This window comes from Opisthocomus hoazin, chromosome 7 (genome assembly GCF_030867145.1).
Source record: "Opisthocomus hoazin isolate bOpiHoa1 chromosome 7, bOpiHoa1.hap1, whole genome shotgun sequence".
NCBI lineage: Eukaryota > Metazoa > Chordata > Aves > Opisthocomiformes > Opisthocomidae > Opisthocomus > Opisthocomus hoazin.
This window is the reverse complement of record NC_134420.1, coordinates 56,578,335-56,591,002: the sequence shown is the minus strand read 5'-3', so window position 1 is coordinate 56,591,002 and position 12,668 is coordinate 56,578,335. Positions and strand designations below refer to the sequence as shown.

General features: G+C 43.1%; 1 protein-coding gene across 1 annotated transcript in view; it reads right to left on the bottom strand.

Annotated features, from left to right (window-relative positions):
• Window positions 1-12,668, bottom strand: part of RIN3 (Ras and Rab interactor 3) — a 79,559-nt gene that overhangs the window by 62,866 nt on the left and 4,025 nt on the right. The window contains exons 2-3 of the mRNA XM_075426205.1: window positions 12,458-12,582; window positions 8,666-8,915 (exon numbers count right to left, since the gene is read on the bottom strand). Of these exons, the coding sequence (XP_075282320.1) occupies window positions 8,666-8,712 (47 nt within the window). The 5' untranslated portion in view covers window positions 8,713-8,915; window positions 12,458-12,582. The remainder of the gene's footprint in view (window positions 1-8,665; window positions 8,916-12,457; window positions 12,583-12,668) is intronic.

Sequence of the window (12,668 nt, the reverse complement as noted above, 5' to 3'; positions counted from 1 at the left end):
AAAACTAACTTCTAATCCGTAGAAAGGATTAGAATGGAGGTTCAGTACAGAATTACACCAAAATGTCCTGTGTTACATGTTTGTCCTCTGGATAGAACAGAAAGTCGTCCAAAGCCAAGCTCTTTCCTGTCTGCTGATTCAGCAGGAGAAGCTCTGAGCTTTGCCTGGTTTCTGTTTTTGTGTGGGGTATCAGGAGTGACAAATTCCTTGGAGAGAACTCAAGGGGGAAAAAAAAAGGAGAGAGAAGAGAGAGAAAAATTCTTGGCAGGCAAGATGAAAGGTTGCTGCCATTTAGCCAAGTATGTGGGACAAATTTCTTTTGCCTAGAAGTCTGCTAGCAATTTGTAGAACAGTGTTGCAGGTAGCCAGCAGAGCTGTCAGTCTCCAGACTCTGATATTTTTTGGTCTCTTAGTTTCCTTGGCGAATTTTCCCAAGCAGCACAAAATTTAATCCAGTTCACAAGGGGCTGCAGCTGCTTCCAAATTCTGTCTGCAGCTGATTTTACAAGACAGAGGCTTCAAAAGACTGGCTTTCTCCAGAGGGCCACAGGAGGGGTGTACCCGAGCCGTGTGGATTTCCTAGATTTGGCAAGGTTTTCCCAGCATCCAAAAGGTTGGATGTATTCTGCTGGTTTCAACAAAGCACTTGAAATTCCCCAACACTTTATTAGCCTTGCAAAAGCAAATAGAAAGTACTAATTAATACAGTCAGGAGACAATTTCAAGCAGTAAGACAGGTCTTTCAACCCTACCAGGAATGATGTTGATCCACAGAACCCAGATAGTCACCTAGAGCAAACACCAGCAGCCCCAGCCCTTGCAGGACCATTATCCAAGCCAGAATTGCAGCCCCACCTCAGAGGACAACCCTCAGGGTGGTTTCATGCTCCTCCTAACCCGGGGCAATGGCAGGATACTGCAGAAAGGGCAGTCCCCCGGCCACGCACTACCCACACTTCTCTTGCTTCTCTTGCATCAGCTGTAAAGGCTGTGTAAACACTGAGGAAGCCGGTTCAGCTCTGTAATCCAGCAGGGAACTCATCCACCAAAAAGAAAAGGCTTTCTGAGGACTGGATTCTATTCCGGGCACCACCCCAAACCTGAAGGATGGGTTGGGGCAAGGCCAGGGTTTAACTGCTTGACAAGGATCCAGAGGACTGGGCTACAAAGTATGTGACTGCAACAAAATCAGCTCCATGAGCTCATGCCTCAGCTTGCCTTCCTACAGTGGCAGTAGTAGATATCTGCCTTCAGCTGGTTGTTGGGAGGCTTAATATTCATGAAACACCCAGAGATCCTCTCATACCTACAAGGGCTTCATATCAGTCATAGAATGTCATTAAAATTACTGAAAACAACTTGTCCCTTTTAAAGGTACGAGTAACGAAGAAAGCAGAAAGCCTTTACTCAGACGTAAGTATATTCCTTGTTTAGCAGAAAGGTGATGGAAAGTCTGGGAAAGGCACACAGATACGTGTCTATATATTCCATCTATTTGAAAAGAGCTGCATTCCATAGCACTCCCTGGCTTGCATGCATCTAATAGAATGTCTATTTAGGAAAATGTGACTAGCATAACCAGCTATGCAATGTTCACATCTGCTAATCCTTTGCTGCTCAAGTAACCGTCTTCACTTGCAAAAAGATTTATACTATTTTGGGTGCAGGCAAAGAAGAGCTAAGTGCTCCAAACCTCTTGCCGCTGAAATATTGAGGGAAGCATTGCCTTAACACTCCCACTCCAGCAGAGTACATTGGCACAGAGATCTTATTTCTGGAGGTGGGCAGAATTACTTAGATAGCTCAGAGAGGTACAAAATGGACAGAGGAAAGGCTTGCGGCTACCCTATTTACCATATCGGGTGATGCTTGTAGCTTTATTGTATTTGCACAACTTAAATAGCGCCGCTTGCTTGACCACAGCTGCTTTGCAGTGCTGTTTTATCGGGCACTTTCACACACATACGCTCCCCCCCCCCCCCTCCAACTTCACAGTTAAAAAACACAAGCTGACAGCTTGCCGTCCTTCTCTGAGAAGCAAGGGCCTGGGATGGCTTCCGAACTCAGCCCCTCTCCAGCTCCGCGGACTTACTCTGGACTGACTCCAACTCAGCCACGCACGTATTTGTGTTCTAGGGATTCCCTCCGTCAGGGGGGAGAATGGGGACAATGCACGTGTTCCTACACAGTAAGAGCAGATCGCCGACTGCGAACACAATGGTGGAGGGAGAGCAGGGTGCCGAGGGTTGTTGCAGAAAATACAGCATACACACAAGCAGCTTTGGACAACAGCCCCATGCCCCTCCACAGCAGATGGGGCGCAACCATCACACAAGGACAACACCTCTCTGCCCTGCATACCACAGGCAGTCCTTTCTGGCGGAGAAGCACAGAAATGGTTCGACAGCCAGGTTTTAAACCCTGCAGACGCTGTGCACCCTTTTTGGCGCATAGCTCCTGTGGATGCCTGCCTGCCCGTTCAGCTGTCTTCTCATTGCTGTTTCTCTTTGTGCAGCCAGATCAATTCCAGGGCCTGGGTGTGCTCAGCACCCTTACATCTCCCACTTTGCTGCATAGATGTGTCCTGCCCCTGTAACCATGAATTTCAGAGCACTCCACTGCTGGCTGGCTTTCCTAGAAGAGCTAAGCACCCTCATTCAAGTGGTGTGACAGGACTCAGTCGTATATATCTCCTCAAGTACTTTGCTCTTCAAATTCATGGGTAGCTGCTATTGATTCCACCTCACAAGTGTCTTACTATGTCCCCTGTGGCCCATGGCTAGTAATTCTGGTAAACTGACTTAGCTTTGAACAAGTCCTACAGCTCTGATAACACAGTCAGTAACCCAGGCCATGCCCACCAGGGCTGTAAGGCCTCCCCTCATTCAGCAAACTCCGGAGAAGAAAGCACCTTTATTAAATCCCTTATGTACCAGCTGTGCCCAAATTTTAAGACACACATTTTCTTATACAGGCAGACAGGCAGGAGTGATATCAGAATATTAACGTCTGAAGGTTTTTAGCATTATAAAATACCCAACAAGCACTCAAGACCGCTCCAATTCAGACATAATGATCAACAAATACAGTGGCAAAAAAATCACTTACCTGTCCACATACAACCCCCCTAAAAGTTTGCAGAAATGTAACTGGGGAAACAAAAGATTGGCAGAATTTTGATCTCTTCATCCTCAAATTAAACATCCCATAGGAGCAAATTATTTCTCCTAAAGTAGACATAATTAATTGAACAGCAGAATTTCTGCTATAGAACTTGCAACGCTGAGAAACAGATGTACATACCTCCTCTGCAGAGTGGTTTTCAAGCCCTACTCCTCTGAACATCAGTATCCTCTTTCCACCTTAAAAACTTTTAACCGATTTCAGTTAATAAATTCTTATGTTGCTCTTGTGATTGTAGTGCTGCTACTCAGTTATTATCCATATGTGTGACAACTGTGCTACAGGGAGGGTAAGATCAGCAAGCACGAGGTCTTGACTTTTCAAATTATTTTTGAAAGAAGCACTGTTTACTTAGGGGTCTACTTACCTACTTATCTGTATTGCAATAGAATCCTCAATCCTCCCTAAGGATAAGGGCATGTTCATTACTGGAGAGGGCCCTTACCTCAAACTGCTTCAGTAATCCAATTTGCAGCTGTGGCAAATGGATGTGGCTGCAGCATCTTTGAGGAGAAATTCATCCACAATCCCACTGCCTTGAGGGCCAGCTCCAGTGTGAACTGCCAGCCGGTCAGAACCCCATGGATGAAGAAGTCGGAGGAGGAGGCAGGTGGATTTTCTACTTGGTTACCAGAAAAATGCCTCTGTAGTGACCAGAGCCAGCTGTGAGAGGTCACAAGAGCTCCTTGGATGGTGCATGTGTGGGAGTGGGTGGAAAGAAGTTGAATTAAAGACAACCGAGTGATTTAGTCTAGCTCCTACCTGGCTCTAGATGAGGATTTACTCTGGAGATTCCATTTTAGTTACCTATAGGGAAATAGCTGCCCAACACAACAGAAAAAAATTAATCTCAAAAATAGGGTTGGGAAGTAATCTAGGACACAGGCTGAATTGCAGACCACTGCTTAGACCAGTGCCTTCTCTGAGATCCAAGAATTGCTGCTTAATTGCCCTTTGTAGCATGACTTTGCGTTAACTGCTTCCACCGGTTCCTGAAGGGCTTCTTAAAGCTACTCTTCTGCAGTGAAACATAGTCTTCTTCCATTCTTGTTTTCTCAGTTTTGATCCATAACTGTTCAGAAAGCTAACTCTGAAGTCTTCTCTGGTAGTATGAATACCTCAAACCTACAGAATATTATGTTTTGTTTTCTTTTTAATGACCAAACATCTCAGGTTTGTAGCTATTCCTGCTTTAATTTCTTAGAAGTCCCTTCCATGTAAGGCCCCAGATCAGCACAGTGATCTATGATATAGTTGCTACCCTGAACACCACGGCTGCCAAAATCGGGTCCATCCCAGCACACCGCAGCCCCTTTGACTGTGGGACCACTCTGTACTGATGATAATATGGCAAGAGGGATTGTAACCTCTCCTTGGTTTAGAGAACATGTGCTAAACATGCTTTCCCCTGGCTCCTCCTAATTCTAAATCTCATAATGACTTCTTAAAAATCTGCATTTATTGTCATTCATTTCTAATTCCTCACAAAACGCAACCCAAGCAATCGCAAACATACACACAACCCCTTCCCTGCATAGGGGGAATACCTTTGTGATGTGGTTGGGAAGTTGTGATGGTCTTCCGGGACATCACAGGGCTTTTGATGACCACATCTACCCTCTACTCACAGATCTGTCTGTGTCACTAGAATGTGGTCAGTCATTCCAAACAGCTGCCTTTTCTTTCTAACTACCCAGCCAAAGAACATTTCTTTCTATTCCCAAATGCAAAACCCTTCCTCCCTTTCAAAATTATAATGGCTAAAGGTCTGCGATGATAGACAATTTTTTGTCCTAGTTTCACTAAGACACTTCGGTTTTTCTGCTCTTTAGCAATCAAAGCAGGCAAGCATTTGAAACTCTGGGAAGTTAATCTTGCTGCAGCTTCTTTTTCTAATAGACTGGGTTTAGGTATTGGCTTTTATGTCTATTTTTCAGGTTGTTTTAGAGATCCTGAGTCTTACAAGCCTATATTCTTGATGTCCGAGAAGCTGTCTATATTTACTGGTGGATGAGTTAAAGTATAGTCCTACTATCATTTGGAAAAATGCTATAAAATAGATAATCTCTGAGATATCTGGACTACATACACATGGCTTGATAAGGGATGAAGGCAGCTCAAATTTGTGCCAAGCAACCCTGATAGCTACTCTCCAGGACACGCTGTTTTACATGTATACCTTTACACGCAGAGCAAGAGAGATGCATGCACACGTGTAGATTTTTCAGCCTATGCTGCCTCTAGGTTGGAAAGTCAACAATACAAACCAGCATGTAGCCATTTAGGACAGAAGCGGAAAACTGTATTTAGCTGAAACTGCAGCAGAAAGGAGATCAGCAGAATACTGCTCATGCTCGTGCCCCCATTCCTGTGAACATTGGTATGAGACTGACTGCAATGATGAGGAGTTCCCTACTCAGGGGCGACATTCCCAGTGTGCTCTACCCTCTAGCAAACAAAGGGGCAGTTGACTGCTGCGCTACCACCAGTATCACTGCACAACGTGCTCAAAGCATCCACTAAGTTTGGCAAGAATTCACTCATGGAGAAGCGCTAGAAAGATCACATGACAGGTCAGTGTGGTTGTAAGCATGCTTTTCTGTTAAATGCATTTCAGGAGATTTTATGTCTCCTCTCTAGATGCACCGAATCCACGTATCTTTGGAGAGCACCTCCTGCTTTGTGCCTTTACAGTAATATCCTGATCTTGGTGCAATGCATCTCGAGCACAGACATTTTCTTCCTGAGAAGCACCATTCCCCAGGACTGGGAAGTATACCCCTTATAAGAGTTTGACAGAGAGCAGAAATTTGATGACACTGATTTGTTTCCAGTTGCCTGAACTGTCCCTTCCCCACTTCAACACTACATCTCACATGTTCTAGGTTGAGGTTTTCTTTCACCAGTACTTTGCATTGGGTCCAAGATCTCCTGAGGCCAACAGGACTTGTTCCACTGATTGAAATCAGCTCAGATTAAGTCCTTTACAAAGAACACCTCTTGAGGAGTTTTTAAAAATTGTTTTCTCGGTTCTAACCTGTAAATGTTGGTATTAGACTTATTTGCTCCACCACAGATGGATATGTAGCCTGGGTAGAAAAGTCATTTGATAAGAAAGCTTTTGTGGTCAACAAGTATCTAAAAGCTCCCATTCCAGCAGAAGTCATGGGTCTGATAGGGTGCTTACTAAAGCGGTTCTCTGGTCTGCTCTACACAGGAGATCAGACTAGACAATCAAAACAGTCCCTTTTGAAGCTAAAATCTGTAAACCTTTGAGAATTGTTCAGTTTCCAGATTCCTCCAGCGCTTGACCTCTTTATGCCTACATTCATCACATGAAATCTGTCAACTGTGATGTGCCAAAAAGACATGTCACTGAAAAGATGCACAGTCATTACTTCATGAGGCAGCCTAGTGCCCCAGAAATGAGAACCACTGTAACCCATCCCAGCTACCTGAACCAGCCATTATCCCAGAGGACTTTAATATTTGCATATTATGTCTCTGTCTCAGCTCTTGTCTGCTCTCCTCATCATCTCCCCCATACATTTGCCAGATGTTGGAATGAAGGCATATACCTTTTCATGAAACCGTGGTCACCAGGCTCAATCAGCTCACATTTCTCGTTTTGTGATCTCACCACTTATTAACGTTCTTAGGACTTAGCCTGACTCTAAGTCAGAATCACTGGTTAAATTTTCCCTGTTTCTCTCCCAACCCATTTTGGAAGAATTTGATTAGATTGATTTCCATCCAGCCTTTAGCTGTACTTCTCCCCACATTCCTCTCTGAGGAGCTACTAATTCTGGAGGCAGATTTCTCCTCGGTATCTCTCTGCCTTTCAGAGGCAGCAATTTTGAGGATCTTCAGCAATATTATGGCACATAAACAGACAGTTAAAACAGATTTTCTTAAACACCTGAGTTCCTTTTTATGAATGGGAGATACATTGAAAATAAAGACAGTCAGTTAATGAAATAAAAGGCCATTCTGTTAAATTGTTCATGTGCTCATAAACTTATGAAGAATGCATGCATCATGCCCATGCATGCTTCAATATTCCTGCAACCACTTGATTTACAGTCCAGATCTAGGGTCTATGGCTTGTTAACTTTCTCCTGCAACTCTAAACTGAAAGCAAACCTTTGCAAGCATGGGGCTCCTTTCAGACAGGCTGAGAAAGAGATACACAGTATAAATCTTTCATTTTCTCAATACTTGGCATCTTAACTATCATAAATGCAGGGAATATCTGCAAAGTGCAAATTCTTTGGATTACCATCTACTAAGTTCCTCTTGCTGGTCTACAAGGATTGAATTCTTTCACTCTTTCCTTATGGCTGTGTGATCTTTGTCCCTCAGCGTTTAACATGAAGTGGAACTGAGGAACTGTACTTTGGAACAGGAGTCTCATTGTTCCACTTAATGAACAAGGCAAAGGCAGTGACAGTTGTAAAGCAGGGTTTGCCCTCCACCCCCTGCGCTCCATGTGCATATTTGGGAATGGTGCTATGGTGAAGCTGTAGCACACCAGGCTGTCGGCAGCAGGTCTGTCCCCTTTCTGACCGAGTGTGCTCCAAGTCAGAGGAGACTGACTTGCAGCACACTCAGTGACTGCAAATGCACGTACCTTGTATCTATCCACCTATACAGCTGCTTCTACTGCACCCATCACAGACACACTGGGAGATTTTATTCGTGGGAAACAGGCTAAGTGTGTCAGACAGATAAGAAACACTCTTAATATCTGGTGTTAAATGTTTTTCCAAGGGAGGTAACCGAAGGTTTCAGCAGCTATGTAATTTTCCCCTGATTGTTTTCAAGAGGAAACAGAAATGCTCAGCTTCAGCATGGGCTTTATGATACAACCAAGCCTCGGGGGGATTCCAGGAGTCCGGGCAGCTGATTGACCTCCCAGTCAAAACCAATTTTCTCTCCCACTAGGTTTTCTTGGGTCTTGATCCTGCAAGTTGTCTGTTGCCCAGGAGCAAGGAAAGGCTGGAGTCTTTTCCTAACAGAAAGCACATCTGAAATCTCCTGGGAGTCTGTGGACAGGGTTTCTGCGTACCTTGGAATGCTGGAGCTGGAGTGACCATCAGATCATAGGGATGAGCCCTTATGCACTTCTCAGCATTTCAGTAGAAACAAAGCAAGCCTCCCAGAAAAGATTTGTCATATTTCCAAAAGCACAGAACTCTCTTATTTTGTCCTTTGCCCTACACCGCAAGTTGGAATTCATCCTCCTTCTTCCCTAAATAGCTAAGATTCAAGCTAAATAAAGGTATTGCAGTTTGTTTTCAGCTGGAACATGTTAGCTAAATGAAATACTGTAAATTACAGTACAATCATGCCACACCATTGTGATTGTGTAGCTGATATTTCGGCAGCCAATTCACAAATGCAGCCGAGAGCTCTTTGTTGAGTAGGAAAAGGAAAGCAACAGTTATTAAAAATGAGCAGACACCAAAGATTCAGGACTTACCCTGAGTCATCCCTGGCTCCCTTGTCTCCTGCTGATGTTTTCATCATTACTGCAAACTTTCAGACACTTTCTGTTTCACAGTGGCTTTAGAGTTCCTTGGTAAAGACAGCAATTCCTTCCCATCGCTGAGCAGAACCTCCACATCCTTACGTTTTGTACTGAAGATGATATTTCCAGGGGCAGCAGGCAGAGGATGTTTAAAACCAGCTTCAGGTTCAGTAGTATCGGAAGGCAGAGGACTAAACAAGCACTGAAATGAAAGCAAACTAGCAAGAAGGTCTGATTTTAGCCTCTCTTATTTCTACTTCCTGTATTTATATGAACGGGGGATTTCAGGAAGAGGCAGTCTTTGGTGGTCAAGGGTGTGCGTGTGTGTGTGTGGGGGTGCATTATAAAGCCATATTTAGTAGTGAAGGCAGGTTAACCTTATTCGAAAGAAGGGCCTGAGACTGTCAGCTTATTTATTTCTCTGACTTAAGTACATTTCAGGGGAAATTGTTTTACAGACTACAGGTATATCAGGAGGCAACAGAGCATGGTGAACTTTGTAAAGGATTTTATAAGGCAGCAAAGCAGTAAGTCTCCGTCTGCAAATTCCTGAAGCATGTGTATTTCTATTGCTTGAGTAACTGGAACCAGATGGAGCTTGGAAACCCTTATATTTACACAGGACCTGAGAAAATGAAATGTCTAACACTGGCAGAGGACAGCTTCACAAAAAATTCCCAGTTAAAGCAAAAGCTAATAATTAGGTTGCAAGACTGCTAGTAGATGAACAGCTATCCACGCTGTGAAGCTCCCGTCAGTCTCAGAGCACATTCGACCTGGAGTTACTTAAGTGGTCGAGTAGTGTTTGCTGTACTGGAAACCCGACTGAATATAGACCAGCTGTGGAGGCTGGGAACTGACAGATGTGCTGTTAGACAGGGCTGGTGGCACTCCTATTTGGCAGCCCTACCATTGCGGAAATATCTGACATTAGGAGAATACATAATGGAGAAAATAAGGCAGAAGTACAAAGCAGAGGCAGAGAAAAGCAATTGCATGGAACGGAGAGGGAGACAAAGGTAACTTTTTGCCCCTTTTATCTTTAGCAGGCGTTTCCCAGCTTTCTAAGGGTAAGTAGACTGTGCCATACAGCCCCCGGTGGAAACACAAATGCCAGGCAGCTGCCAGTGGATGGCAGGATGGAAACTAGATCTCAGTGTAGAACACAGAGCCAACTCTGCTAGCACTAAGCTACGGAGAGTCAGAGGGACCTTTATGAGCATCCAGTCACACTATCTGTGTAGCACAAGACAAACTTTTCTCAGGGATGTTTTGATCAGGCCTGTAGGTTCTGTTGACATTAGAAAATTCATCTTCTAGCTTTTAGAAGAATTTCTCTTAGAAAGTCAAAAAGCCTGACTGAAAGACTGCATGATGGAAAATTCACCACCCTTCTACATAAGGTGTCTTAGTGGTTAATTGTTGATATTATTCAAATTCACACCTCATTTTTTGCCTTGACTAGTTTTAAATTTTCAGCCACTGTATCTTATAATGCTCTTTTATACTAAATTAAGGAGCTCCTTGCTGAAAGTCCTGTAGCTATTTTCAAATGACGATGAACTCATTCAATGAAGAATTTAGCCCTCTTAGACAAACTGGTTGGCTGAGATTCACTCCTCCCTCACTGCAGGCTTGTCAGATCTCAGCTCTGAATCCTTCTGTTGGTTCTGGGCACAGAGGTCCAAGAAAAAAATATGCTCTGGATTTGCTCACCAGCTGGGCACATTTGAAATGCACCTTGGGTATTGGCATGAGGACAAGCTCCAGATGCATCACACAAATCCAACTCTACCCTAGATTTTTGCTTCCCTCCACTACAATTCAACAGCAACCAGGCTCACTCAGAGTTTACACTTGCTTTGCTGAAAAGTGAGTTTTCTGAGACAAAAAACTGTGAAGATGTGCTGCTCTGCATGGACCTGCCCAGATGGGGGAAAACTGTGTTCACAGGAATATGCAGCCATCCTAGGCAAAGACCTAATATTTTGCAAATGCAGAACATCAGTTTTCAGAGAGTGTTAGGCATTTCCAAAGATGTTGTTAGGGAAGAAAAAAGAAAAAGACTAGAACTATTAAAAAGACCCAGGAAAAAAATGGCAAAAATACAGAATGCAAACGTCCAGTGTTGTGGTGATATTTCAGTTTCACATGATTTGAGAGAAATTTGTTTTTTGGGGTTTATTTTGTGAAATCTTTCACACTATTTTCTTAGCTTTGTTAAAGATATTGACCAAACTTCATGAAAAATTCTCATATTTTTCAGTGCAATACTCAGTATTTCTAAAACATAGTGAAGTATTTCAGTAAAATATTTAAAATATGAAAATTGAGACAAATTTTAACATAAGATATTTTGTCCTAGCTTTGCTGGGTGTTTTTTTAAGACAGAATCTGACAGGTTTGGAATGTGACGTGTTCTAGTATCAGGCTTTGGAAGTAAACAATTATACAAAAGTTAAATGACAAAATAATGTCCAGTTATTGCAAAATGCTGCTTCTCTGTGATAGATCCAAGCTGAATGGGGGAATTCTTGTCTTTTCTAGGATTGATTCACCCCTTCCATCTTTAGCCATAGCATGTTGCAGCCCTTTTTTGTATTTTTATGCAACTGACTTGGAAAGGTTTAAAAATGGCTTATGGGGGTAGTCCTTAAGTGCAATGAGCACTTTGGCTCTAATAAAGTGCTTTCAGCACATGCACAGATTATACGACAGTTCTGCATTCCATACAGTAGGAAGCCGCTGCATCAATAATATGGCATACGATAAGAGCCCGTAGGAACCGTCATGCCTATTGTGTCACTAATCCATAGATTATGTGCCTTTTATAAAGCCTATTACATAACAGATCATGATGGGTCATCATGTCAAACCTATGGGGGATTAAAAGAAGAGGTACTTTTCACATTCAGATTTTGGTTTTTAGAAGTTTACTCTGTGTGTAAGGAGGAATCTTTTCCTTTCCCCAGCTTAGAAAACTTTAGCCTAGCATACACTAAAGAATGAACCCTTACGCAAAAGTCAAAGAATGCAGGATATCCCTTTTCTCCACTTCACTAGGACTCTTCTGTAGATGCACAAAACCCACAGTGGCTAATACCAGGTTTATACAGCAACAGGGATTCCACAAGCAGGCATTGTGGTTAAGAAAAATAAGGTCAAGCTTTGTTTTAACTTGCATCTCCTGGTAGTCAACTGACTAGGATTATTCACAAGAAGACTATCGTCCAGTGAAATTGTTAATACACCAGCACGTGAGATGAAGTTAACTCTTAGCTCCTCTTTTTCCAAGAACTGCATTTAAAAGCTTTTTGTCAGCCCAGAACAGACTGTACTAGAGCCTATGTACATATACCAGTAGTCATCATAGACCCTGAGGTGGACTACAGGGATGTTGGAAATGGGCAATCAAGGATAAGAGGGATCATTCCTTCTCTTCACAGTATCTCCAGAGCCTAGGTAACTGGGAAAGTAAAGTAGTACTACGCGGCTTTTGGACCTTGTTTCCATCCCCTCTAGTCAGCATCCAGTACAGAGTGTGAACCTGCTGGATACCACTATACCATGGGATATAGCCAAAATACTCTTGATGAAGGTGTTCCTGAGGCTGCCATAATGGCTTCTGGATCAGTGCCTCAGTACAGCAAACTATGTTCTCAGCAAATCGCACATTTCTAGTCCCAAAAGAGCAAATCGTGTGTTTCAGAATTGCTGCGAATCAAATGGACACATTTAACTCACCCTAAATAATGGTTTGATCCAGGTGACACTCCCTGGAACAGATGAAAATGTGGTCCTTCTGTCATTCAGTTCAGTAGGGTCCAGATTCCTCCAAGAAAGTGCAGGTACATATCCCTAGTTGCGTCCTGAAATTTTAAATTTTCAACAATAAATATGAGAATGTTTCACATGTTCTCATCATCTGAGAAAAAAAACAGCAAACACTCTAGTT